Source organism: Schistocerca nitens, chromosome 3, assembly GCF_023898315.1.
Source record: "Schistocerca nitens isolate TAMUIC-IGC-003100 chromosome 3, iqSchNite1.1, whole genome shotgun sequence".
In the NCBI taxonomy this organism is placed as follows: domain Eukaryota; kingdom Metazoa; phylum Arthropoda; class Insecta; order Orthoptera; family Acrididae; genus Schistocerca; species Schistocerca nitens.
Window position 1 is genome coordinate 756,443,953 of NC_064616.1, and position 27,783 is coordinate 756,471,735.

At 39.8% G+C, this 27,783-nt stretch overlaps 1 protein-coding gene across 1 annotated transcript in view; it reads right to left on the bottom strand.

Annotated features, from left to right (window-relative positions):
- Positions 1-27,783, bottom strand: part of LOC126248752 (solute carrier family 28 member 3-like) — a 464,899-nt gene that overhangs the window by 122,140 nt on the left and 314,976 nt on the right. The window contains exons 6-7 of the mRNA XM_049950094.1: positions 7,416-7,593; positions 4,394-4,547 (exon numbers count right to left, since the gene is read on the bottom strand). Coding sequence (XP_049806051.1) covers positions 4,394-4,547; positions 7,416-7,593 — 332 coding nt within the window. The remainder of the gene's footprint in view (positions 1-4,393; positions 4,548-7,415; positions 7,594-27,783) is intronic.

Genomic DNA, 27,783 nt, shown 5'->3' on the forward strand with positions numbered 1-27,783 from the left:
CAATATCCAACAACCTTCTTTTATTTCTGGTCTTGACCTGCATTTGGATTGAAGTCAACCATTAGAATCATGGCATGGTGCTTGAGATATTCTGGAAATATAGGTGCTACAAAATTTACCTGTATTCGCAAAGTCTTTGTGGTTTTGGCTGTTATTTAGTGCATACCACTGGTTAACATATGTATATATTTTATTTGCACAGCACATGGATGGAAAGAAAATCCTACCATTTACAGGTTCAAAATTTGAAACATATATATGAAGCCTTTTGCTAATTGCACATGCTATACCAGAAACGGGAGTTTTGCATTCCTATCGTCCATGCTTTGTACTTGAAGATATGACAACTGTCTGATTCAAAAGTTTCTTCATGTTTGAAATAGATTTCTTTCAAAAATATTAGAGAAATATTATTTTCATGAAGAGCTCTGCTCAGTTGTCCCATTTTCCAGTTTGTATGAAAGAATTTATGTTGCAAGCTTTGTGTCTGATTTGTATTTCCAAGGCACTTCAACTCATCTATAGCAAGATGTTACACACAATCTAGAATCCAAATGGGATGCTTCTGCCACATGTCAGAAATGATGGACTCCTTTGAAAAGTTTTTGAAAAGTTATCACTTGTGATAATGTTTTGTTTTTGTTTTGTAATCATGCTTATAGAATTTAAGTTTTTGTTGAGTAATTACTAATCTAGTCAATTTTACATGTCTCTACCATATGCCAAAGCCTTTGACAAATGCGCACCTGAAACATCAAACCAATAATATTGCATGGCCATTGCAGTTACCAGCTTTTGTCTACAGAGTGCCATAGCCAAGATGATCACTTCTAAAACTCTGTTGTTGGCTTTTAGACTAGCCAACTATGTTTCAAATACCAATAAATAGTAATATGCTATGTAGGACCAATCAACAGAGTGCTAAAAAACAAACTTCGCTTACTGTAGTCACATTTCACTTATTGCATTGGCTCAGAATGCTCAGCCAGCTATTTATCTGCTTGATCTTAAAATTTAGATGACTAAATGCCCAAATTTTGTAATTAACTATGCATTAAAACAGTTATTTGCATTTCCATTAATGTGGTGGAGTATTATGTGGAACATGTTCTTCATCAGTCACTCACATGAATAATCATAGCTTAAATTTCTGTGCATTCCACACTTGACTATCATCCCATTATATCCTGCAATCAATAGTAATGTGAACCATTTTTACCTGCTAATAACTATGTTGCTTCCAGTATCAATTTGATCAGACAAATCTGTATGACAGTGTGGCAACAGGATCAACTCTCTCTCCACAGGTGAGTAACTGTCTACTCAATTGCCATGAATCTACTGCTTACACAAATAACTATGCGCTCTCTGCACCAATATAATTAAGTACATGTTCAACTAGTACATCTGTACGTCATACTATTTCTTTCCAGCAGCCTTTTGGTCATTATTATTATGCAGACTGCTCAATGGAAGCATACACCCCTTAATCATATCATCTCTGCTATGGGAGACCATCAAATTAAATTTCCACTCATTTCAATACTGTTGCTTATATTTTTAACCTGTCAACAAATCATTCAGGCTCAGAAACAAATCAGTCTTTGATCATTCTTCATTCACACTTTAACCCATTTGTCTTGATCAATTCACTTTTTTACCTTCCTTCTGTTGAATGTCTTGCATTCATCCACTAATTCATATGGCCAACATCTGTGTGGTTACATGCTACAACAATTGGCAGTCATGAAGCTCATAAATTCAGGAGACTTACTGTAGTATTTAAAATATTCTAAATGCTTGACAGAATGATATCAAAAAGAAAATCTTGAATTAAATGTAGTGATTCTGTAAATAAATGAAAAACAGATTAAATATAAAACCACCGGTTTCTTGTAGATTAATTGTTGTTTTCACTGTTCATGTCACAGTCTATACTCACCAACATTGCTATTCTGGGTTTATGGCAGCATTTTATTTCCAAAAATGGTTTTTAAGACTTTGTGATAAATTTTGTGTCTGCTCATCATCACCATCATCTACACACCCAATTTTGTGCATGCTCCTCAGAATATACAATCCCAGTCAAGCCATTCACATCATTTTGTCTGATTGTTATGCTCCCACTGACAACTTTTTGATCCAACTGACCATCACTTTCATTGCAGTAAGTATAGTCTGTTTTCCTATATTACATGCTCTTCTACCCTCCTCCACCACCTATCCACGAGTTCTCTCACTTTACTACCAGTCTCTCTGATGTTATGGTTCATATCATGAACTCTACCACCCTTTTTTCCCTAATGATTTGTGTGGCTCATGGCATGGTGCAGGTTTTTCTTGTTGCTGACATTTTAATAGCTTGCACAACAATTTATTAAGTGAACTGTTTATCATCATCATCATCTTACCATAATGCCTGTTGTGTGTCTGTGTGAAATATAATGCTGTGTTTGTGGTTTTGATAATAGGTGGAGTGATGAAACAAAAGGGAGATTTTGAAACCCAGTGTTTGGCACATTTCCTTTTCCTCTCAAATAACATAAAAATGCTATCAAAAATGTCAAATATTGACTATAGTTTTCCTACAGTAACTGTGCTTTGATCTATACAGGCCTGATTACAAAACATCTGTCTACCCATATCAATAACTACTACTGCACAATGGCCAAGGCCAAATCTGACCATTCAATTTCAGAGCACTCTTATCATTAAAGTGTCTCAACTTCAATAGTTGCTTAACAATCCATCTCATTCAGATCTCCCCTTGTCCCCTATGCAACAGTACTTTGTCCGAACTGCAGTGTTAGTAACATTCCCACCCATCCATTCTTCAGTTCTTCAATCATCCTAGCCTGAATTTTCTCTAGTCCTAGACTTCCAAATGCCTCTACTTCATTCACAGTCCCTCTTCTACACCTGTGTTTCACTCTCCTCCACACTAAATTTGAATAATCTTTGTCCTCTCTTTTTCCACTACCCTCCAAGGCCTTTGTGTGTGCAACATCTGTTATTGTGTCTGCAGCTGTTGGAGCTGACCCTGCTTATGCATTCCTACTCCAGTTTCAAAAGCCACAGTGTTCTTAACAGTTTTTATGTGTCTCTGGCAGTGTGATTATTATGTTTACATCAGTTACATTCTATTTTTAAAAAGCTTACTGTACTGCTTCAGTAGCAGAATTATTATTATTATTATTATTATTATTATTATTATTATTACACACATTACAGGCCTTTATGAGACCACGTGGAGCATTTATGATTACTTGTTCTTCCTGTTTTCCAGTACTCTTTCATTTGTTCACTAAAGGCCCTTTTCCTTTCTTTGGTCCACTTTGGTCTCTGGGCTTTAGATGCTGTCTCATCTGACATTACTTCCCACTTGTGTATATTGTGTCTACAGACACTTTTGTCTGTGATGTCCACTGAATCTACCTGTGCTTTTTCAAGATAAATTTTGACTTGTGCCATCCAAGGTGTAGTGGTTTTGAGCCTCTGTGTGTATCTGAGTATTCTGTTGGTGCATCTTGTCTGTGGGAGTCTGCTGATGTGGCTGGAAAATTTTTGTGACCTTTTTCTGATGTCTGCCGCGAGGTTGGACAACTTTTCTGTGGTGTCTCTGGAGTGAAGCCTGTATCCTTCATCTGTGAGTTTTGGTCCAATAATTTTCCTGATAATATTTCTTTCATCTGTGAGGATCTTCTCTCAGTCACCCTTTGTGTGTTGTATCAGTGTCTCGCAGCCGTATAGCACCTCAGGTTTGATTGCAGTATTGTAGTGACAAATTTTTATGGAGGTGGACAGATATTTTTTGTTGTAGATACCCTGTGTTTTGTGTAAGGCTCTCTTTATCTTCATTAACCTGATGTTCTGTGTGATTATTAGTATTATTATTATTAATTTATAACTGAGTTCTTTATTTTGATGATTATTCTAGTGTACTTTTCCCAGTCACTTGTCACTATAATTTTAGTTATCATCTCAAAGGTCTTAGTATATAGATTATACACTTTTTCAGGAAAAGTTTATGGTGTTATATGGAATTAATAGTCAATGAATCTGTTTATGACTCTTAACCATTTTGTGTGCATTTAAATGATTTATGTTGCATTTTTTTTAACCATGTATTACAAAAAACACAGAGTAGACACATTTGGTAAACTTTTCTTCTTATTTTGGGCCTCTTTTCTAAAAAGGGATTATAGTATTTTTTGTATTCTGCTTCTTTAAATTAATTTAGAATGCATCTATTATTTTTCCATTCAAATAAGAACATTGAATGAAAATTTTAGACATTCTTTTGGAAAATTGTTAGATACTAATGAGAAAATACATCAAAAATGTATTTAATCAGTCAAAAAACCATAATTTATTATAGTTCTAGTTATCTCACCTTTCCAGGATGTCTGGAGAATATGAAGCCAAGCACTACATAGACAACAAGGCCTGCCAGTGATATTAATCTGTTGCTGTCATTTCTTGTGTCAATAAATACAAATATTAGCAAGGCTACCATTGGAACAATGTCCACTGTCCACCTGACTGCTCTGCAAAGTAAAATAATAAAGTTGTAGACGAGACAGAAGCCATTCTAAATGCTATTTTCATCCTACCCAAACATTTGCACATACAGGTTAAGCTGCCTGTCTGCTTAAACATGCAACTACATAGGAAAATTGCCTGCCAAAAATGGTAAGAAATTAGAAGTATTAGAGCTTTATTCATGCAGCTGAAGAACAAACCATTTACTTGCAAAACTTCGTACTTACAGAAAATATGATTAAACAAAATGTAATTAAACTGAATAATAATGAATGAAAATCAGTAATTAAAATCACAATTATCTTTCAAAAAGCATAATAATTGCTAACTAGATGTCAGTATTGTTTTTGAGATTGTAATAAAAATGTTTGACAGAGAAAAGTATGTGTCTAAAGTAAATTAAAGTTTTCTGATAACTTCTTTGACATCATAGATGAATTGTGGAGTAGTTACCTCTTGAGAATATCCAGCAAGCAGTTAGCAAAAAACATATGTAGAAGTAAGGAAGAAAGAGAGAGAGAGAGAGAGAGAGAGAGAGAGAGCTAAAATCTTTGAAACCTAACATTAAGATATGGCATGATTCAAGTGATAATCTTTCTCTAATGCCCAAACTGCAGTTAGATATAAATTTTAATCATATCCACATAACGTTTCTGTAAGTTGCATGTTTCTTAATGTAATGGCTGACAGCACCATCTATGAAATAAGTAACTAGAAAAATAGTTCTGAAATCCTGTCTGGTTCGCAATTTGCCATCACTCTCGCACAGAAACACCATTATTTATTCACAAAACTCAAAACTAAATCTGAGATGGACTATTTATTGCAGACAGTCTTCAGGAATATCAAGATGAGAAAGGGTCAGAATCGAAGTCATGAGGAGGTAAATGAATGTGACAAGTGTGGTTATTGAGTTCATGTGAAAAAAAATCTCATATGTCATGGACATATGAATTTGGAGGAGAAATGAAATGATAATTAAATGGACGCCCTAGCTGCAAACAGGCGTTGATGTACTTCATTGGGGACATGTTGAAAGTGTATGCCCCGACCAGGACTCGAACCCGGGATCTCCTGCTTACATGGCAGACGCTCTATCCATCTGAGCCACCGTGGGCACAGAGGATAGTGCGTCTGCAGGGACTTATCCCTTGCATGCTCCCCGGGAGATCCACATTCCCAACAAGTCCACACCACTACATTCGTATTGCAAGTAATAGATGTTTGCCCATATACTCATTACTCGTGGCAGATTAATCTACCAAGTCCCGTACGAGTTCGGGAGGATTAGGAGAGATTGCCATGACAGATTATGAAATGGGAGGAGGAAGGGAGGAAACAGGGAACCACTAAGCACATGGATATAAGGAATTCAGACATCAATTGAAAGAGGAAATACTGAAGAAATTTTATGGACAGAATGGCACAAGTGGAGAATAGAAATTAAATTTTATGTATAATCGTGGGTTACTAGAAAATGTAAATAGATTGTAAAACTAGGAATAATCTAGGAATAATAAAAAACCACAAATTAAAGCATGTTTCAAGCAAATTATACAAGAAAGATGTATGATATAACTGCTACAAAGTTCACTAACTGTAAACTTATAATCATGTTCAGTGATTGCATAAAGAGCTCAAAAAAGGCTTCTGAAAGTATGAGATTTATCTTGTAGAGTTGGAAAGTAAAATATAAAGAAAGCTTAAGTAGTTGAAAAGACATAAAATAAGGATAAGTTGGACATATAATTCCTAATCTATGGCCAAGGGAAACAGAAAAGAAGTTGAAACAGCATTTAACAGGGATTGTAGCACAAAATATGGAAAACCATGAAAGAAAACGCCAAAAAGTTTACCTAAGCAAGTTTCAGCTGAGAAATGTTTAAAGTATAGGTAACCATTTGAAAAAACTGTATTGAAGTTAGATGGTTTTGGTGCTGTGAAAGCCAAATAAATTAGCATACATAAAATTAAGTTCTCTTACAGCAAAACAGATTAGGTCTGCAAAAGGAGATTCCATATGGCCAATAGTCCTGTCTGTCTGTGACTACTTCTATGGAAATTTTTTCATCATAAGAATTTTAGCGCATCACTTGCACGTGAATTAACAAATTACAGGAGTGTTCAGACAAATAGCTCTAACCTTCACGAAATTGAACTTAACCTGTGATGGGGCTCTCGAAGTAGTTGTCATAAGAGTAGATTAATACATATTTACAACAGGGAAACACACAAAGTTATTAATCACAAAACAGGGAAGTGGAAAGCTGTAGTGAGCAATTCTTAAGAAAGTTACTGTGTTAGGTGATAGTAAGAAAATTTTAACAGTTGAGTGACAAGAATTTTAGCTAATGTGAATCTTTTTCAAATCATTTTCCAAGAAAATTTGTTTATTTGACAATTTCCTCCTGTGTCTACATGTATACGAATAATCCGTGGATTTATGTAATTCTATGATAGAGTTTCTCACAAATACCTTTATTTCATTTGAATTATGTGATATGAAGGAGTTACTAAAAAGCAGATTAAAAAAAATGTTTCTATCTTTCAGAAATATTAGCTCCTTCCTCAAGAATTCATAGGCTTCAGGATGAACTAATAGTTCTGAAAGCTGTGTTAAATCTTTCTCTGTTCCTAAGTGAGTCTACTAGTGGTACTGGAATTTTGTCTAGTGAAGGTAGGCAGGGCCTACTGGTCAGTCATTCTCACTCCTCACAATTTTACAGTTTCCTCGAGAAAATTCTCCTTTTGGTACAAATAATTAGTAAGATGACATAATGGTTGTTGTTTGAATCATATAAAATTCTTAGAAATGTTCTGGACAAACTAAATATTATGAACATAATGTAATTATTAAAAAAATTAATTTTTACCTTCTTTGCCACTGCTTAGTGAAACAAGGAATAAGAGGTGAATGTTCTCCCTCAAAATATTTTCTGAAATGTTTCTTCAGTATCCTTTTAAGTGGATAGTAAATGGCAATTGTATAGCCAATCACAAAAATTATTATCAACATTCCTACACCAGAGCACCAATCCATATCACATGAACCTAAACAGTAACATCAGATGATGAATAAATGATAATTTTTTCAACTATCAGGTACATAATAACATAATGAATGTACTGATTTTTCGTATGCCATGTACCTATGGCTGCTGCTAAGTATTAACATGCCATATATGTCAATTTTTAAAAATTTTTAAATAGCAACTTGGTTTGGAGCTGCAGTACAGAAGAATCAGCAGAACAACTAAAAATAAAAGTATTAGCTGCCATCTCTAAAGCTAATGCTTATGTTATTATGTACAGAAAACTTGAGTTTTTTTATCTCTTCTTAACATAATCTGTATGGCCACTGTATAGCCAACATATACTGGTAATTCATTTACACAAACCAGACAAATTGTTTGTAAAATGTTTTAATGATTAAGTGGAATACTTGGGCACCTCTCTTTTTCCCTCTTATACTCTGCAGGTGCTAACTATTTTGTGGTTAACTAACATCTAGAACCATAGTGTTCCTAAAATTCTTCTATTTATCATCATACTCAGCATCACTTATCGTTATTTCTTTTCCATTTTCACCAGGCATAAGCTGCCTCCCTCACTACATTATTATTATTGTTTCTTTCTTTTCTCAGACGTTATGTCTGGTCAAAAATGGAAAGTGACGCGGACCTTGATCAAGCGTGACTTCCTTTCAACTGTACGGTATATGTTATATTGCATTTAGGAACTTTCGGGTAATTGAACATGTATCAATAATTACAGATTTCTGTAGTTGTATATATAAGTTTGGATGTAGCTGTATTGCATTGATGTACTGGTGGATATTGTGTGGTATGACTCCTGTAGTTGATAGTATAATTGGTATAATGTCAACTTTATCCTGATGCCACATGTTCTTGACTTCCTCAGCCAATTGGATGTATTTTTCAATTTTTTCTCCTGTTTTCTTCTGTATATTTGTTGTATTGGGTATGGATATTTCGATTAGTTGTGTTAATTTCTTCTTTTTATTGGTGAGTATGATGTCAGGTTTGTTATGTGGTGTTGTTTTATCTGTTATAATGGTTCTGTTCCAGTATAATTTGTATTCATCATTCTCCAGTACATTTCGTGGTGCGTACTTGTATGTGGGAACGTGTTGTTTTATAAGTTTATGTTGTAAGGCAAGCTGTTGATGTATTATTTTTGCTACATTGTCATGTCTTCTGGGGTATTCTGTATTTGCTAGTATTGTACATCCGCTTGTGATGTGATCTACTGTTTCTATTTGTTGTTTGCAAAGTCTGCATTTATCTGTTGTGGTATTGGTATCTTTAATAATATGCTTGCTGTAATATCTGGTGTTTATTGTTTGATCCTGTATTGCAATCATGAATCCTTCCATCTCACTGTATATATTGCCTTTTCTTAGCCATGTGCTGAACGCGTCTTGATCGATGTGTGGCTGTGTTAGATGATACGGGTGCTTGCCATGTAGTGTTTTCTTTTTCCAATTTACTTTCTTCGTATCTGTTGATGTTATGTGATCCAAACGGTTGTAGAAGTGGTTATGAAATTGCAGTGGTGTAGCCGATGTATTTATATGAGTGATTGCTTTGTGTATTTTGCTAGTTTCGGCTCGTTCTAGAAAGAATTTTCTTATATTGTCTACCTGTCCATAAAGTAGGTTTTTTATATCGATAAATCCCCCTCCTCCTTCCTTTCTGCTTAATGTGAATCTTTCTGTTGCTGAATGTATGTGATGTATTCTATATTTGTGGCATTGTGATCGTGTAAGTGTATTGAGTGCTTCTAGGTCTGTGTTACTCCATTTCACTACTCCAAATGGGTAGGTCAATATTGGTATAGCATAAGTATTTATAGCTTTTGTCTTGTTTCTAGCTGTCAATTCTGTTTTCAGTTATTATTATTATTATTATTATTATTATTATTATTACAAAATGTAAAAACAGAGTTGCCAAAGGTCATGAAGTAACTACATGAGCACAAGCTATGTTTCATTATTGCACTGGTGTCGATGTTAATAGTGTCTGTTGACTTTGTGCTCCATGATCAAATGATGACTTGCAGTCAATGCCATCATCCAATTTACCAAGGTCCCATTTGTCCAGTAGCCTGGTGATATGAGATTTAGTAGTTAGTACAATAATTAGTGAACAGCTGCCTTCGTCCTAAGTACATGTGCACAAGCAAAAGCACTTTGTTTGTCCTCAGCATATCTTAAGGTGAGTGGAGATTGATGTAACATTTTCCTCCCTGTCATTGTCAAAAGAACCCAAAATCATGTTCTGATTACAGCATCAATGGCACCACTGCCCTTTCCATGACATCTGTTTTGCATATCACAAACTGTAATCTTCTCTTGGACTACAACTAACATTTTTGGTTTAGATGCTTTTGTGGTTTATGGTTCTCAAATTCACGGCCAGGTAAATCTGTTTTCAGCTGTGATCCCATTCATTGAACTTGATACATCGAGTGCAGAATTTAAATAGCTGTTTGAACCTACATTATGATGTGCAGCAGGGTTCTTGACCCAAATATCCTTAAAGCAATCGGCACTGCCTAAGTGTACAGTGGCTTTTGCCATGTGTGACCAAGTTAAAGCAGAACAAGATAGGTTGCAAAGTGTGGGTGTTATATCCCCAGTATCAACTAACAAGCAGATTATGCACATGATCATACTTAAGAAATCTAATGGATGACTCTGTACTTGTGGTGATTTTAAACCTACCACTAATGCTCAAGCAAACATTGGCTTGTATCTACTTCCTTGTCAGAGAAATTATTAGCTACATTTGCTTGGGTCCATCATTTTTCTAAGATAGATCTCACTGACACATACAAGGGTGAGTCAAATGAAAACCTTAAATATTTTTTTAAATATTATTTATTGTGCAGAAGTGGTACACAGCTGTATCACTTTTCAACATAATCTCCCCCACACTCAATGCAAGTACTCCAGTGCTTACAAAGTGCATACATTTCTTAAGAAAAAAAATTCTTTTGGTTGTCCGCACAACCACTCGTGCACCGCGTGGCATACCTCTTCATCAGAACAGAACTTCTTTCCTTCCATTGCATCTTTGAGTGGTGTAAACATATGGAAATCACTTGGGCCAAGGTCTGGTGAGTATGGTGGATGAGGAAGATACTCAAAATGCAGGTCTGTGATTGTTGCAACTGTTCTTCGCACAGTGTGGGGCTTTGCATTGTCACGTTGCAAAAGGACACCTGCTGACAGCAATCCACGTCGCTTTGATTTTATTGCAGGCCGCAGATGTTTTTTTAGGAGATCTGTGTATGATGCACTGGTGACAGTGGTCCCTCTAGGCCTGTAATGCTCCAAAATGATGCCTTTTTCGTCCCAAAAGATAGTCAGCATAACCTTCCCTGCTGATGGTTCTGTTTGAAACTTCTTTGGTTTTGGTGATGAGGAATGGCGCCATTCCTTGCTCACTCTCTTCATTTCCAGTTGGTGGAAGTGAATCCAGGTTTCGTCCCCAGTAACGATTCTTGCAAGGAAGCCATCACCTTCTCATTCAAAGCACCGAAGAAGTTCTTCACAAGCATCAACACGCCGTTCTCTCATTTCAGGAGTCAGCTGCCGTGGCACCAATTTTGCACACACTTTATGAAACTGGAGCACATCATGCACAATGTGGTGTGCTGACCCATGACTAATCTGTAAACATGCTTCAATGTCATTCAATGTCACTTGGCGGTTTTCCTTCACTATGGCTTCAACTGCTGTAATGTTCTGTGGAGTCACAACTCGTTGTGCCTGACCTGGACAAGGAGCATCTTCCACTGAAATCACACCATTTGCGAACTTCCTACTCCATTTGTAGACTTGCTGCTGTGACAAACATGGATGACCGTACTGAACCTTCATTTGTCGATGAATTTCAATAGGTTTTACACCTTCACTGCGCAAAAACCGAATAACAGAATGCTGTTCTTCCCTGGTGCAAGTCGCAAGGGGGGCAGCCAACTTTACACTGATAGTGCAATGGTATGTGTGCATCTGCACTATGCTGCCACCTACAGGCCATTCTGCACGCTGTTTGTAGCATGCTTACCAATTTACAGCATAACGGGGCGAAATTTCGATTTGTTATTACAAATTTAAGGTTTTCATTTGACTCACCCTCGTACTTTCAATTGCCTGTAGATGATCAGATGGAACAGCTTTTAGTGATTGATATGAACTTTAGGATTTATCGTTATAATAGGGTACCTTGTGGGGTTGGAAGTACTCCCATGATATTTCAGATATCTCTTGAGAAATTCATCCAAGGTATCTCCAACTGTGTTTATTATTTAGATGACTTTATAGGTACTGGGACCATGGGAGCAGCCCCTGCGCAACCTGTATGTGTTGTTTGTGTGGCTCCAAGCCCATTGTCTGCTTTGTTACCTTGATCAATTTAGTTTCTTTGAGCTGAGTATCAAGTACTTGGGACAATATATTAAGTAAAGATGAGCCCACATCCACACAAGATCATGTGGATGCAATCACTAACTTACTGGCTTCTAAGAACCAGGAATAACTACAGTTGTTTCTGGGCAAAGTAAATTATTATGCTAAGTTTATTCCGAACGTGGCAAATATTGCAGAATATTGAAGAATGCTGTATCGGATTTGGTCGTGACTGGGTGCAGCATCGTGAGCTGCAGACAGTGCCAAATCCAGCTCCCACACAGAAAATGCGCAGTTATAGGACTCTTAATTGTTAGACCTGGATTCCAACTCACCGCTTTCCATGGTAGCACAGTAACGACGGAACACTCGATCCTGGCTGGCAGTCGCAGTAGTCAGTGCAAAGTGCTCCGCCATACATTCCCTGTGTAATGTCTCCAGGTGTTGTTTGGAAACATGCTTGACTTAACAATGTTGCTATAGGTAATGTCAGAATAAATTATGCTGATTTTTGGAGTTCCCCATCAACCCTTTTCATAATGTTTTGGACTTCAGTAACCTGTGCACTTTCCCATTTCTGTTGCAGCTCTTTTGTATGCATGTCCATAATGTCATGGCATGAGACGCACCTTTGGCACTAGAATGAAATTTTCACTCTGCAGCGGAGCGTGCACTGATTTTGAAACTTTCTGGCAGATTAAAACTGTGTGCTGGACCGAGACTCGAACTGAGGATCTTTGCCTTTCGCGGGCAAGTGCTCTACCAACTGAGCTACCCAAGCACGACTCACAACCCATCCTCACAATTTCACTTCCACCAGTACCTCGTCTCCTACATTACAAACTTCAAGAGAACTTCTGTGAAGTTAGAAAGGTAGGAGACGAGGTACTGGTGGATGTACAATTGTGACGACGGTGCTTGGGTAGCTCAGTTGGTAGAGCACTTGCCCGCGAAAGGCAAAGGTCCAGAGTTCGAGTCTCGGTCCGGCACACAGTTTTAATCCGCCAGGACGTTTCAAAATCAGTGCACACTCCACTGCACAGTGAAAATTTCATTCTGGAAACATCCCCCAGGCTGTGGCTAAGCCATGTCTCCGCAATATCCTTTCTTCCAGTGGTGCTAGTCCTGCAAGGTTCGCAGGAGAACTTCTGTGAAGTTTGGAAGGTAGGAGACGAGGTACTGGTGGAAGTAAAATTGTGAGGACGGGTCGTGAGTCGTGCTTGGGTAGCTCAATTGGTAGAGCACTTGCCTGCGAAAGGCAAAGGTCCCGAGTTCGAGTCTCGGTCCGGCACAGTTTTAATCTGAGAGGAAGTTTCACCTTTGAAACTAGTCAACCTAATGCGCAGCTCACTATTGATGGGATATTCTACAGATAGCCTGGCATTCTAAAGCTTCTGTACTTGGGGAGCCTTTGTAGTCTCCAGCAGGAAAGTATCATTTCGCTGCCTCTTGATAGATTTCAGTTGTCGTGGGCGACAATTTTTCAAAAGAATCATCCACATACACTCCTGGAAATGGAAAAAAGAACACATTGACACCGGTGTGTCAGACCCACCATACTTGCTCCGGACACTGCGAGAGGGCTGTACAAGCAATGATCACACACACGGCACAGCGGACACACCAGGAACCGCGGTGTTGGCCGTCGAATGGCGCTAGCTGCGCAGCATTTGTGCACCGCCGCCGTCAGTGTCAGCCAGTTTGCCGTGGCATACGGAGCTCCATCGCAGTCTTTAACACTGGTAGCATGCCGCGACAGCGTGGACGTGAACCGTATGTGCAGTTGACGGACTTTGAGCGAGGGCGTATAGTGGGCATGCGGGAGGCCGGGTGGACGTACCGCCGAATTGCTCAACACGTGGGGCGTGAGGTCTCCACAGTACATCGATGTTGTCGCCAGTGGTCGGCGGAAGGTGCACGTGCCCGTCGACCTGGGACCGGACCGCAGCGACGCACGGATGCACGCCAAGACCGTAGGATCCTACGCAGTGCCGTAGGGGACCGCACCGCCACTTCCCAGCAAATTAGGGACACTGTTGCTCCTGGGATATCGGCGAGGACCGTTCGCAACCGTCTCCATGAAGCTGGGCTACGGTCCCGCACACCGTTAGGCCGTCTTCCGCTCACGCCCCAACATCGTGCAGCCCGCCTCCAGTGGTGTCGCGACAGGCGTGAATGGAGGGACGAATGGTGTCGTCTTCAGCGATAAGAGTCGCTTCTGCCTTGGTGCCAATGATGGTCGTATGCGTGTTTGGCGCCGTGCAGGTGAGCGCTACAATCAGGACTGCATACGACCGAGGCACACAGGGCCAACACCCGGCATCATGGTGTGGGGAGCGATCTCCTACACTGGCCGTACACAACTGGTGATCGTCGAGGGGACACTGAATAGTGCACGGTACATCCAATCCGTCATCGAACCCATCGTTCTACCATTCCTAGACCGGCAAGGGAACTTGCTGTTCCAACAGGACAATGCACGTCCGCATGTATCCCGTGCCACCCAACGTGCTCTAGAAGGTGTAAGTCAACTACCCTGGCCAGCAAGATCTCCGGATCCGTCCCCCATTGAGCATGTTTGGGACTGGATGAAGCGTCGTCTCACGCGGTCTGCACGTCCAGCACGAACGCTGGTCCAACTGAGGCGCCAGGTGGAAATGGCATGGCAAGCCGTTCCACAGGACTACATCCAGCATCTCTACGATCGTCTCCATGGGAGAATAGCAGCCTGCATTGCTGCGAAAGGTGGATATACACTGTACTAGTGCCGACATTGTGCATGCTCTGTTGCCTGTGTGTATGTGCCTGTGGTTCTGTCAGTGTGATCATGTGATGTATCTGACCCCAGGAATGTGTCAATAAAGTTTCCCCTTCCTGGGACAATGAATTCACGGTGTTCTTATTTCAATTTCCAGGAGTGTATTTCATTACAACAAAAATGTTGTCCACCACAGGATGAGGTCTGTTACTTTGCTTACTGTTGTTGACAGTTAGAGATGACCCAGGCGGACTAACCACACAAAGCCTCTTAGGATTTTGGGTGTTAATACTGCCCAGCAGCCCACCTGAACCGCTACGAGTAGAAACGTGAGATTTAGGCTTCATGGTGTTCCCACGAGCAGCTAGGGAAGAATGTCCACCAAGACAGTGCCCCACAGGCCTGGGTAAGACTTATACAACTGAGGTGTGGCAGGTTCCCCAGATGTTGTCCACTATTTCTTTTTTATAGGGGTTTGTACCATCCTCTCAATCTGGGTGGTCTTGCCAAGAACACCATTCCCTGTGACACACAACGTTCCCGCCACCACAACAACATTATTTTCCGACATAGTCTCCTTGCGTTTCAACGCACTTGGTCCATAGTTGTACAAGCTTCCTGATGTCCTCGTAAAATACGGTTCTCAGTTGAGCTCTGAGCCAGGAATGCACCGCTTCTTTCACTGCTTCGTCCGAGGCAAATCGACGGCCCCTTAATGCCTGTTTGAGTGGACCAAGCAACTGATAATCAGAAGGGGCAAGATCAGGACTATATGGAGGATGCTCCAGTACTTCAAATTTGAGTTTCTCTATCTACATTCATACTCCGCAAACCACCTGACGGTGTGTGGCGGAGGGTACCTTGAGTACCTCTATCGGTTCTCCCTTCTATTCCAGTCTCGTATTGTTCGTGGAAAGAAAGATTGTCGGTAGCCTCTGTTTGGGCTCTAACATCTCTGATTTTTATCCTCATGGTCTGTTCGCGAGATATACGTAGGAGGGACCAATATACTGATTGACTCCTCGGTGAAGGTATGTTCTCGAAACTTCAACAAAAGCCCGTACCGAGCCACTGAGCGTCTCTCTTGTAGAGTCTTCCACTGGAGTTTACCTATCATCTCCATAACGCTTTCGCGATTACGAAATGATCCTGTAACGAAGCGCACTGCTCTCCGTTGGATCTTCTCTATCCCTTCGATCAACTCTATCTGGTACGGATCCCACACTGGTGAACAGTATTCAAGCAGAGGGCGAACTAGTGTACTGTAACCTACTTCTTTTTTTTTTTTCGGACTGCATTTCCTTAGGATTCTTCCAATGAATCTCAGTCTGGCATCTGCTTTACCGACGATTAATTTTTATGGTCATTCCATTTTAAATCGCTCCTAATGCCTACTCCGAGATAATTTATGGAATTAACTGCTTCCAGTATCTGACCTGCTATATTGTAGCTAAATGATAAAGGATCTATCTTTCTATGTATTCGCAGCACATTACACATGTCTACATTGAGATCCAATTGCCATTCCCTGCACTATGCGTCAATTCGTTGCAGATCCTCCTGCATTTCAGTACAATTTTGCATTGTTACAACCTCTCGATATACTACAGCATCATCCGCAAAAAGCTTCAGTGAACTTCCGATGTTATCCACAAGGTTATTTATGTATATTGTGAACCATAACGGTCCTACGACACTCCCCTGCGGCTCACCTGAAATCACTCTTACTTCAGAAGACTTCTCTCCATTGAGAATGACATGCTGCGTTCTGTTATCTAGGAACTCTTCAATCCAATCACACAATTGGTCTGATAGTCCATATGCTCTTACTTTGTTCATTAAACGATTGTGGGGAAGTGTATCAAACGCCTTGCGGAAGTCAAGAAACACGGCATCTACCTGGGAAGCCGTGTCTATGGCCCTCTGAGTCTCGTCGACGAATAGCACGAGCTGGGTTTCACACGATCGTCTTTTTCGAAACCCATGTTAATTCCTACAGAGTATATTTCTAGTCTCCAGAAAAGTCATTATACTCGAACATAATATGTGTTCCAAAATTCTACAACTCATCGATGTTAGGGATATAGGTCTATAGTTCTGCACATCTGTTCGACATCCCTTCTTGAAAACGGGCATGACCTGTGCCATTTTCCTATCCTTTGGAATGCTACGCGTTTCTAGAGACCTACGGCACACCGCCGCAAGAAGGGCACAAGTTCCTTCGCGTACTCTGTGTAAAATTGAACTGGTATCCCATCAGGTCCAGCGGCCTTTCCTCTTTTGAGCGATTTTAATTGTTTTTCTATCCCTCTGTCATCTATATCGATATTTACCATTTTGTCATCTGTGCGACAATCTAGAGAAGGAACTACAGTGCAGTCTTCCTCTGTGAAACAGCTTTGGAAAAAAACATTTAGTATTTCGGCCTTTAGTCTGTCATCCTCTGTTTCAGTACCATTTTGGTCACAGAGTGTCTGGACATTTTGTTTTGATCCATCTACCGCTCTGACATAAGACCAAAATTTCTTAGGATTTTCTGCCAAGTCAGTATATAGAACTTTACTTTCGAATTCATTGAACGCCTCTCGCATAGTCCTCCTCACACATTTTGCTTCGTGTAATTTTTGTTTGTCTGCAAGGCTTTGGCTATGTTTATGTTTGCTGTGAAGTTCCCTTTGCTTCCGCAGCAGTTTTGTAACCTGGTTGTTGTACCACGGTGGCTCTTTTCCATCTCTTACAATCTTGCTTGGAACATACTCCTCTAATGCATATTGTACGATGGTTTTGAACTTTGTCCACTGATCCTTAACACTATCTGTACTTGAGACAAAACTTTTGTGGCCAGCCGAAGTGGCCGTGCGGATTAAGGCGCTGCACTCTGGAACCGCAAGGCCGCTACGGTCGCAGGTTCGAATCCTGCCTCGGGCATGGATATTTGTGATGTCCTTAGGTTAGTTAGGTTTAACTAGTTCTAAGTTCTAGGGGACTAATGACCTCAGCAGTTGAGTCCCATAGTGCTCAGAGCCATTTGAACCATTTTTGAAACTTTTGTGTTGAGCCGTCAAGTACTCTGAAATCAGCTTTTTGTCACTTTTGCTAAACAGAAAAATCTTCCAACTTTTTTTTAATATTTCTATTTCTATTGATGATCGCTGATTCCCTGTTCTGCGTTAACTGTTTCAAATAGTTCGGGTCTGTTTGTCACCAGAAGGTCTAATATGTTATCACCACGAGTCGGTTCTCTGTTTAACTGCTCAAGGTAGTTTTCAGATAATGCACTTAAAAAAATTTCACTAAATTCTTTGTCCCTGCCACCCATTATAAACGTTTGAGTCTCCCAGTCTATATCTGGCAAATTAAAATCTCCACCCAGAAATATAAAATGGTCAGGAAATCTACTCGAAATATTTTCCAAATTTTCCATCAGGTGATCTGCCACAACAGCTGCTTAGCCAGGGGCCTATAGAGACATCCAATTACCGTGTTTGAGCCTGCTTTAACCGTGACCTTCACCCGAATTATTTCACAAATTTGGATCTCCGTCAATTTCCTTCCATACTATTACACTTTTTAGAGCTATAAACACGCCGCTCCCTTCACTGTCCAGCCTGTCTCTGCGGTATACAGTCCAATCTGAGTTTAGAATTTCATTACTGTTTACGTCTGGTTTCAGCCAACTTTCTGTCCCTAGTACTATGTGTGCATTGTGACCATTTATTAATGAGAGCAGTTCTGGGGCCTTTCTATAGACGCTCCTGCAGTTTACTATTACCACATTAATATTATTCCCTGTTGCGTTTCAGTAGTGTGGACAGCAGTATGCAGACAGGCGTTGACGTGCAACAACACAACACCTTTTAACAGCAATCCTCAGCGTCTGCTTCGAATTGCAGGCTTTAGCCTGGCATTAAGCGTCTCACTGTAACATGCACTGTTTATTGTTGTGCCCCTTTCCCCATAAAGTTCCAGTACTGGACCTTATGCGTCCCAGAAAGCCGTAAGCATCAGTTTCCCTGCGGACGATTGGGTCTTGAACTTTTTCTTGCACGGTGAATTTGGATGTTTCCATTCCATACTCTGTCGTTTACTCTCCAGCTCGTAATGATGGATCCATGTTTCGTCACAAGTAATGATACTGTCTAAGAAAGTAAGAAATTGTCCCCTTTATTAGCATAGTGATTCAAATGTTTTTTTGCAGATGTCCAAGCGCGTTTGTTTATGCAACTGTGTGAGTTGTTTTGGGATCCATCTTGCAGAAACTTTATGAAACCTAAGTCTGTTGCGGATGATTTGGTAGGTAGAACGGTGACTAATTTGCAGATGATGTGCCACTTTGTCAATAGTTAATCGTCTGTCCAAGAGAATCGTTTCACGTGAACGCTCAATAGTTTCTTCATTTGTGGTGATAAACAGTCGTCTGGCTCCTCCATCGCGCGTAACACTTGCATGACCGTTTCGGAATTTTTCATTCTGTAGCCATTCCGTTGTGGAAAAACACTATTCCCGTACTGTACCAAAAGTCTTCAATGAATTTCGGCCCCTGATACGTATTGTGACCACAGAAAATGGATCACTGAACATTGCTCTTCTTTGATGCAAATAAACAGAGGAGCAGCCGTGATTAACAGCACGACAGCGATAACGAAACTAACCTAGCAGCTTGAAAATTGCAAAGATATTACAACAAATAAACAAAGCATGCGTCATCAACGTAAAACAACAGTAATACCAAAATAAACAAAAATATAACTAAATTGCGGATAATAATTGACTTACCATCGTATTTTCTTCTGGAAGTGTGTATTAATGAAAAACATGTTATTCACATTGGCAAACGCTTCTAAGGTATGATCTTTCTCATTTTGAATATCATGTTCAAAGTTTCTGCTAAACAATCCTACTTTACTTTTGATCTTACTTCTGTATCATATTCCTCAATATTAATTTTCAGCAAGATTGTTGTCGTTCACAAGTTTCTGTGACTGTTAGCTAAGGTCTTCCACCACCTCATGAGAAATTCACCCTGTTGGGTCATAGATCTGAATGATGTATATAGGCGACATAAAAATGAAAAAGCTTGCATACTGTGCCTACATTCATCCATAATGTCATATGGTATAATATTTTGGGGTAACTCTTCTAGTCGAACAAAAGTTTTCAGCGTCCAAAAGTGTGTAATACGTATTATTTGTGGAGTAAATTCACGGATGTCCTGTAGAAACCTCTTCAAAGAACTGGGTATACTAACTACTGCCGCTCAGTATATTTACTCCTTAATGAAATTGGTCCCAAATAATATATCTCTTTTTCCAACAAACAGCTCAGTTCATACATACGATACCATGAACAAAAATGATCTGCACAAGGACTTAAAAGCACTTACTTTAGTTCAAAAAGGGGTCCAATACTCAGAAAAACTCATCTTCAATAATTTGCCAGCAAAAACATAAAAAAATTAGTTACAAATAAAGATCAGTTTAAAAGGAGCCTGAAAGAATTACTAGAGGCCAACTCCTTCTACTCCACTGACGAATTTTTTAATAGAAACAAATGATTTATTGTATATACTCATACTATTAGTATTGTTATTTCAGCTTAAAAAAATTATGTATTGTACATACTCATACTATTAGTATTGTTATTTCAGCTTAAAAATGATGTATTGTATATACTCATACTATTAGTATTGTTATTTAGACTTTAAAAAAATTGACATATTCCACATCCACGAGGATCTCCTCAGCACGAATCCATGGAACGAAAAACTAATCTAATCTAATCTAGGAAAAGAAACACCTCAAGATGTATAAAGAGGGGACAGTTAATATTTTTAGGTCTTTAAATAATGGTCAACATGATGCCCTCGGCTGTGCAGAGCACATGTTGCAAATGATCTTCTTTGTAACTTTAAAATTCATGTAATATTTCCCGCGTTTCCCCAAAAAATTATGCCACATCGAATAACTGATTCAAAGTAGCTACAATATGCTATTTTCCTAGTGGCCATATCAGTGGCACAGGCTAAAATTTCTATTGCAAATGCAAGGTTGTTTAAGTTATTTGCTAGATATTCTATATGTGAATTTCAACTCAAATTTCTCTCTAAGTTTATTCCCAGGAACCTGACTGACTTTGCCTCACTCAGACCCAACATCACAGCCATTCTGAACACTGAATAATGACCTTTAGCTGTCTGTTGTTAACATAGGAGGTGAACCAATTGTGAGCTACTCCCCATATTCCATAATGACCCAACTTCTGGAACAATACAATATTTTGTGATCAACACAATCAAATGCCTTACTTAAACCAAAAAAGGTGCCTAGCATTTGAAACCTTTTGTTTAATCCATCCAGTAACTCACAGACAAAGGAGAATATAGCATGTTCAGTGGTTAAACTGCTTCTAAAGCTGAACTGCTTTGATAGCAAATTATGTGATATAAAATGATCAATTATCCTTACAAACACAGCCTTTTCAATAACATTAGCAAACACTGACGGCGTACAAATAGTTCTAAAATTGTCTATATTATCCCGTTTCTCTATTTTTATAGAGTGGCTTTACTACTGAGTACTGTAATCGTTCAGGAAACTGACCATTCTTAAGGGAAAAATTGAAGATATAGCTAAGTACAGGGCTAACATGTGCACCACAATAGTTTAATATTCTGCTAGGCACTCCAGCATATCCATGAGTGTCCTTAGTCTTCAGTGACTTAATTACTGACTCAGTCTTCCCCTTGTTAGTATCACAGAGGAATATTTCAAACGTCAGTCCTGGAAAGGCGTTTTCCAAGAGCTATATGATTCCCTTTAGAAACTAAGTTTTTATTTAATTTACCAGGAATGTTAAGACAACAATTGCTAATTGCTGTACATATATCTGATTTATCAGTAACAGAAGCATTTTTACTATGAACTGACTTTACATCGGCGACCTTGTGCTGCTGTTCAGACACTTTCTTCACAATTGAGCATATGGTTTTAATTTTATCCTGTGAATTAGCTATTTTATCAGCATACCACATACTCTTTGCCTTCCTAATAACATTTTTAACCACCTTACAATATTGGTTTTGTAGTGGGCTACTGTAGCTTGATTGTGGCTACTTCTAAAATTTTGATATAATTCCCGCTTTGTTCTGCATGATATCCCTATCCCACTAGTCAGTCACCCAGGCTGCCTTTTAGCCCCGTTTACAACGTTCTAACGTAAAGCAACTCTCAAAGAGCATGGGAAATGTGTCAAGGAAGCATTATATTTGTCATCTATGTTATCAGCACTATAAACATTATTGCACTCTTGTTCCTTGACAACGTTTAAAAAACACTCTATTGCCATTGGATTAGCTTGTCTGCTTAGTTTGTATTTATATATAACATTTGTTTGAGTACAAAAGCCTTATAGTGTTAAAATTTGTGCATCATGGTCTGAAAAGCCATTCACCCTTTTACTAACAGAATGCGCATCTAGTAATGAAAAATGAATAAAAATATTGTCTATGATGCGTTACTGTTCCCTTACACACTGATTGAAAAAAAAACACAATCTGCATCAACATCTTCTTCTTAACAATCACATACAAAGTCAATATCAAAGTCGCCACATATAACTAATTTTTAGTATTTCCTATAAAGTGAACCAGGAACCCTCTCTAGCTTGAGCAGAAATGCTCTGACATCAGAGTTAGGGGATCTATAAACAACAACAATCAGAAGTTTAGTTTCACTAAATTCAACTGCCCCTGCACAACATTCAAATAACTGTTGAGTGCAGCGCCGTGATATGTCTAGGGATTCAAATGGAATATTGTTTTTTTATGTACATGGCCACTTCCCCACTCCACAAAGAACTCCTTGAAAAACAGCCAGCTAATCTGCACCCTTGTGAAGGAAGTCTCAATTTCAAATTATTTAAGTATAATATTCCAATAACGTCAGAGTCAACATCTATAAGCAGTTCACTAACTTCATCTCTAATACCTTTTATATTTTGAGGAAACATACTAATTCATTCTCTAGTTGGATACCTGACCTCCACTTAAGGCGATTCCTTTGTTAGAGGGAATTCCTTTATGCAGGTATACCTATCAGCTGACTTCAATCTAAGAAAGGGGCAACTCTAACACCAAATATTACATGAACTTTATCCATGAGTGATCCCACCACCACCACCCACCACACTGTCACCTGTAAGCATTGCCTTACTTCCCTTCACATGCCTATTGAGGTGCATGCCATGCCTAGTGAAACCCTAACTACTGATAGACTCAACTGGAACCACTGTAATGTTAGCCATGTCCTCCGCCATCAGTGCCTTCTCCAGCCCCATGTTAACACGCCTAACAGCAACACTAAGATGAGGCCGATCATGACGCTGAAACAGTTTCATGAAGTGCATATTAGTGCCACCGGTTTGAGTAGCTATCTTTACCAGGTCGCCATCTACACCATTTTCCCCATCGCTATAAAGACTATTCCCTGCTCCACCCGTAGTCACTACCTGATCCTCTTTCATAAAATTTCTACATAAATCCCCTATGCTGTCAGTCACCTGAACCAACCCTGCACTAGGCTTCACAATGCTGGTGACCTGGTACCCACTGTCCAACACTTCCTGCAACAGCTGGCCCACACCTCTACTGTGCAAACTACCTAGCAGCAGAACCTCCTCCTTTCTGCTAGAATTTGCAACTGACTTAGGCTTCCTAACTACTGAGCACTGCTGCATGTTTCCTACACCTATAGTTAAAAGAGGCTCCTCTCCACTCAACTCTGGTCAAATGTATTGCTTATACACAAAGTACAACTGCCTGAATATCTCCTCCTCCTCCTCCTCCAAGCTGCCTTCCTGCCAGCTGTCAGTTCCCATTCCCCAGCATCCTTCGCCCTCCTCAACCTATGTAGTTCCTCCTCTGTGTCTTGTAACTGCACCTGAAGGGCACAAATCTTACGCTGCTGCTCCTCTATCGACTTATTCTCGCTAGAATGCCCACTGGCTTCCCCACTGCATTCCCCCAATGAGAAAACTTTGAGCAAATACCACACCGTAACCCACTACTCACAATCCTACGACAAAGCCCACACTTCTCACTCATGGTAAAATTTTAACAGTTACTGAAAAAACTTAACGTCTACATTGCTTAAGTTCAATTACAGCAGTAGAACTATTTAAAGAACTAACAGTAGTGGTCTCGAAATTCTTTCTCTGCTAACAAAGGCCGGCCGAAGTGGCCGTGCGGTTAAAGGCGCTGCAGTCTGGAACCGCAAGACCGCTACGGTCGCAGGTTCGAATCCTGCCTCGGGCATGGATGTTTGTGATGTCCTTAGGTTAGTTAGGTTTAACTAGTTCTAAGTTCTCGGGGACTAATGACCTCAGCAGTTGAATCCCATAGTGCTCAGAGCCATTTGAACCATTTGCTAACAAAGCAACAAAATGGTTCAAATGGCTCTGAGCACTATGGGACTCAATATCTTAGGTCATAAGTCCCCTAGAACTTAGAACTACTTAAACCTAACTAACCTAAGGACATCACACACACCCATGCCCGAGGCAGGATTCGAACCTGCGACCGTAGCAGTCCCGCGGTTCCGGACTGCAGCGCCAGAACCGCTAGACCACCGCGGCCGGCAACAAAGCAACAACTTTTATTAATACTGCTAAACTACAACTAATACCAATATCACCAAAACTTCACACAATTTCTTAGCTAACATCAAAAATTCAAGTGGCCACTGGAACACTCAACAGAATTATAACAGTACATGAAAATTTTACTGAAATATTTCACTACATACAATTAGAAATATCTGCCGAAAACTACCGCACGACATTTACTCGACTTCAACTCACAAACAGCTCTGAAAAACACAGCGGGCAAAAGTTTGTTAAACCGTTATTTCGCCAGAAACAGCACTACACACCGTTGAAAACTACTAAATTCAATAACTGGATAACAGTGCATAAACAACTTTGTCAGAACTTAAGAACCGCTACAGCTGCACTGCACACCGCAAAATGTAAACACACTGCTAATATTTGGATGAACGACTGAAAACTGCTAAATTTAATATTCGAGTACACAGACAACTGACAGAACTTAGTTTCAGAACCGCTAAAGCTGCGACCGCACGCCGCGAAATGTTAACACACCGCTCAAGTCTGTGACTTGGATGAACGACGTAAGCACACTCACGAATAACAGACCACTCGAATCAATAACACAAAAATAAAGACTGAGACGTATGAAAATACACTAATAAGTACTTTCACGGCAAATATGAAGACAAATAAACTTTATAAGTATCTGAGGTCTAAAACTTTATAAAATATTGACGAGCAATTTGAACAGCAGTCCAGCACACGCGACGTCACAACAATGTTATTTCAGTCAAACTGGAATACAGATATTTGTTGTACTTGCACATAGGACTAGAGTGTCCAGTAAGCCTACACATGGTTGCCTGTGACAGCGTGAAGAGATTAGGAAGACAGTGAACAGTATTATGCCTTTTGCTAAGCTATTTGGGCAATGGTTTCAGCCCGGACCTGAAAGCTTCGTAATTACATATATCCTTTCACTTCCTTTCCTTTTGTCTCCTCCCCCCCCCCCCCTCCACCATCAATTCACGTTATAGTTTCTCACAATTTCAGAGCCTGAAATCAACATGACTGGATCACATTCTGATTGTGTGCCAGCATACCTTTCAAGTTTCAAGCCAGTTATTTAGCCTTTAGTCAGTATTTAGGTGAATAACATACTATTAAGGTCCAAGGGGCTGCAAACATTCACTCATACACTAGAGCAACCCTCTAAAGACGAACTTAAAAAGTTCAAAATGGCTCTGAGCACTATGGGACTTAACATCTGAGGTCATCAGTCTCCTAGAACTTAGAACTACTTAAACCTAACTAATCTAAGGACATCACACACATACATGCCCGAAGCAGGATTCGAACCTGCGACCGTAGCGGTCGCGCGGTTCCAGACTGTAGCGCCTAGAACATCTCGGCCACTCCGGCCGGCTCAACTTAAAAAGTATTTCACATTTACAGATGAGCAGGTTGTACATAAGAATTGTTATTGTTCAGCCTTATGAATAACCATATTTTGATATACTCTCTTTCCTACGGAGACTCATCTATATTGTGTCATATTATTATATATACACCGAATTTTCTTGCAACCCAATGTACAGAGTGATTATCATTAAAGTTAAACATTCAAACCGCTGTAGAAATAACACCACTGGTCAGAATGACGTCAAATTGCAACGGAATATTATTGGAGAAGGCAGAAAACGTATGGCAGAAGAAAAATAAATATTTACAAAATGTACCAATAGATGGCGCTGTAAGCATTATAATTTATTAGTGGTCGACTGCAAATGACAAATGAATCGTACAACAATGCCTAAGGTGTATGTTTGACGTTAAACAAACTGTACTACTTAGTGAGCAAGGGTGTACAGTTGTGATACTGTTTGTTACGTAAGACCACGGCGAGGTCATATCGATTCGTATAGGAGAAATCGGTTTTTAATTGTCCTGAGGCCAAAAACTGCATAAAAAGCATCAGTCATATTGATTTTTAATTGCCCTGAGGCCAAAAACCGCATAAAAAGCATCAATCGAAACAAAATCGGATTATTAAATTCCGTGTGACTGGCGCAAAACATGTTCAATATGCTGTCCACCGTTTTCTGCAGCAAGTTTTAATCGAGAAACAGCATGTTCCACAACTGATCGAAGTGTTGCTAGGGTCACGTTCAGAATGTGTTGCGCAATGCGTGCCTTCAATGCAGCTAAGTTTGCAATCGGAACACTGAACGCAACATCATTCAGATAGCTCCACAGCCAGATGTCACACGGATGAAGATCAGGTGATCGGGATGGCCAGGTTGTAGGGAAATGGTGACTGATAATTCTAGCATTTCCGAATTGCGCTTCAGCAGGTGCTTAACTGGATGCACGCGGAGGTGCGCCATCTTGCATAAAATTGATCCCACGCACACACGCACGCTGTTGGAGAGCTGGAATGACATCGTGGTTGCGCAAAAGACACTCATAGCGCTTACCAGTGACGGTAGAAGTAACAGGACCGGAAGCACCTGTCTTTCGAAAAAATATGGCCCTATGATAAATGATCTCGTAAGCCCACACCACACAGTGAGCTTTTCAGGATGAAGTGGTACTGGTTAATTTTCGTGTGGATTTTCCATTGCCCATATTCGACAATTCTGCGTATTTTCAAATCCTGTCTGATGGAAGTGGGTTTCGTTTGTCCACAAAATCTTCCATGGCCAATTATTGTCCACTTCCATGCGAGAAAGAAATTCTAAATCAAAGGCCCCTCTTTGGTGGCAGGTCAACAGGAACTTCGAGTACAATGTTCGAGTAGGATGTTCGAGTATAATGACTTTTCTGGAGACTAGAAATATACTCTGTAGGAATTAGCATGGGTTTCGAAAAAGACGATCATGTGAAACCGAGCTTGCGCTATTCGTCCACGAGACTCAGAGGGCCATAGACACGGCTTCCCAGGTAGATGCCGTGTTTCTTGACTTTCGCAAGGCGTTTTGATACAGTTCCCCACAGTCGTTTAATGAACAAAGTAAGAGCATATGGACTATCAGACCGACTGTGTGACTGGATTGAAGAATTCATAGATAACAGAACGCAGCATGTCATTCTCAATGGAGAGAAGTCTTCCGAAGTAAGAGCGATTTCAGGTGAGCCGCAGGGGAGTGTCGTAAGACCGTTGCTATTCACAATATATATAAATGACCTTGTGGATAACATCGGAAGTTCACTGAGGCTTTTTGCGGATGATGCTGTAGTATATCGAGAGGTGGTAACAAATTAAAATTGTACTGAAATGCAGGAGGGTCTGCAACGAATTGACGCATGGTGCAGGGAATGGCAACTGAATATCTATGTAAACAAGTGTAATGTGCTGCGAATGCATAGAAAGAAAGATTCTTTACCATTTAGCTACAATATAACAAGTCAGATACTGGAAGCAGTTAATTCAATAAATTATCTC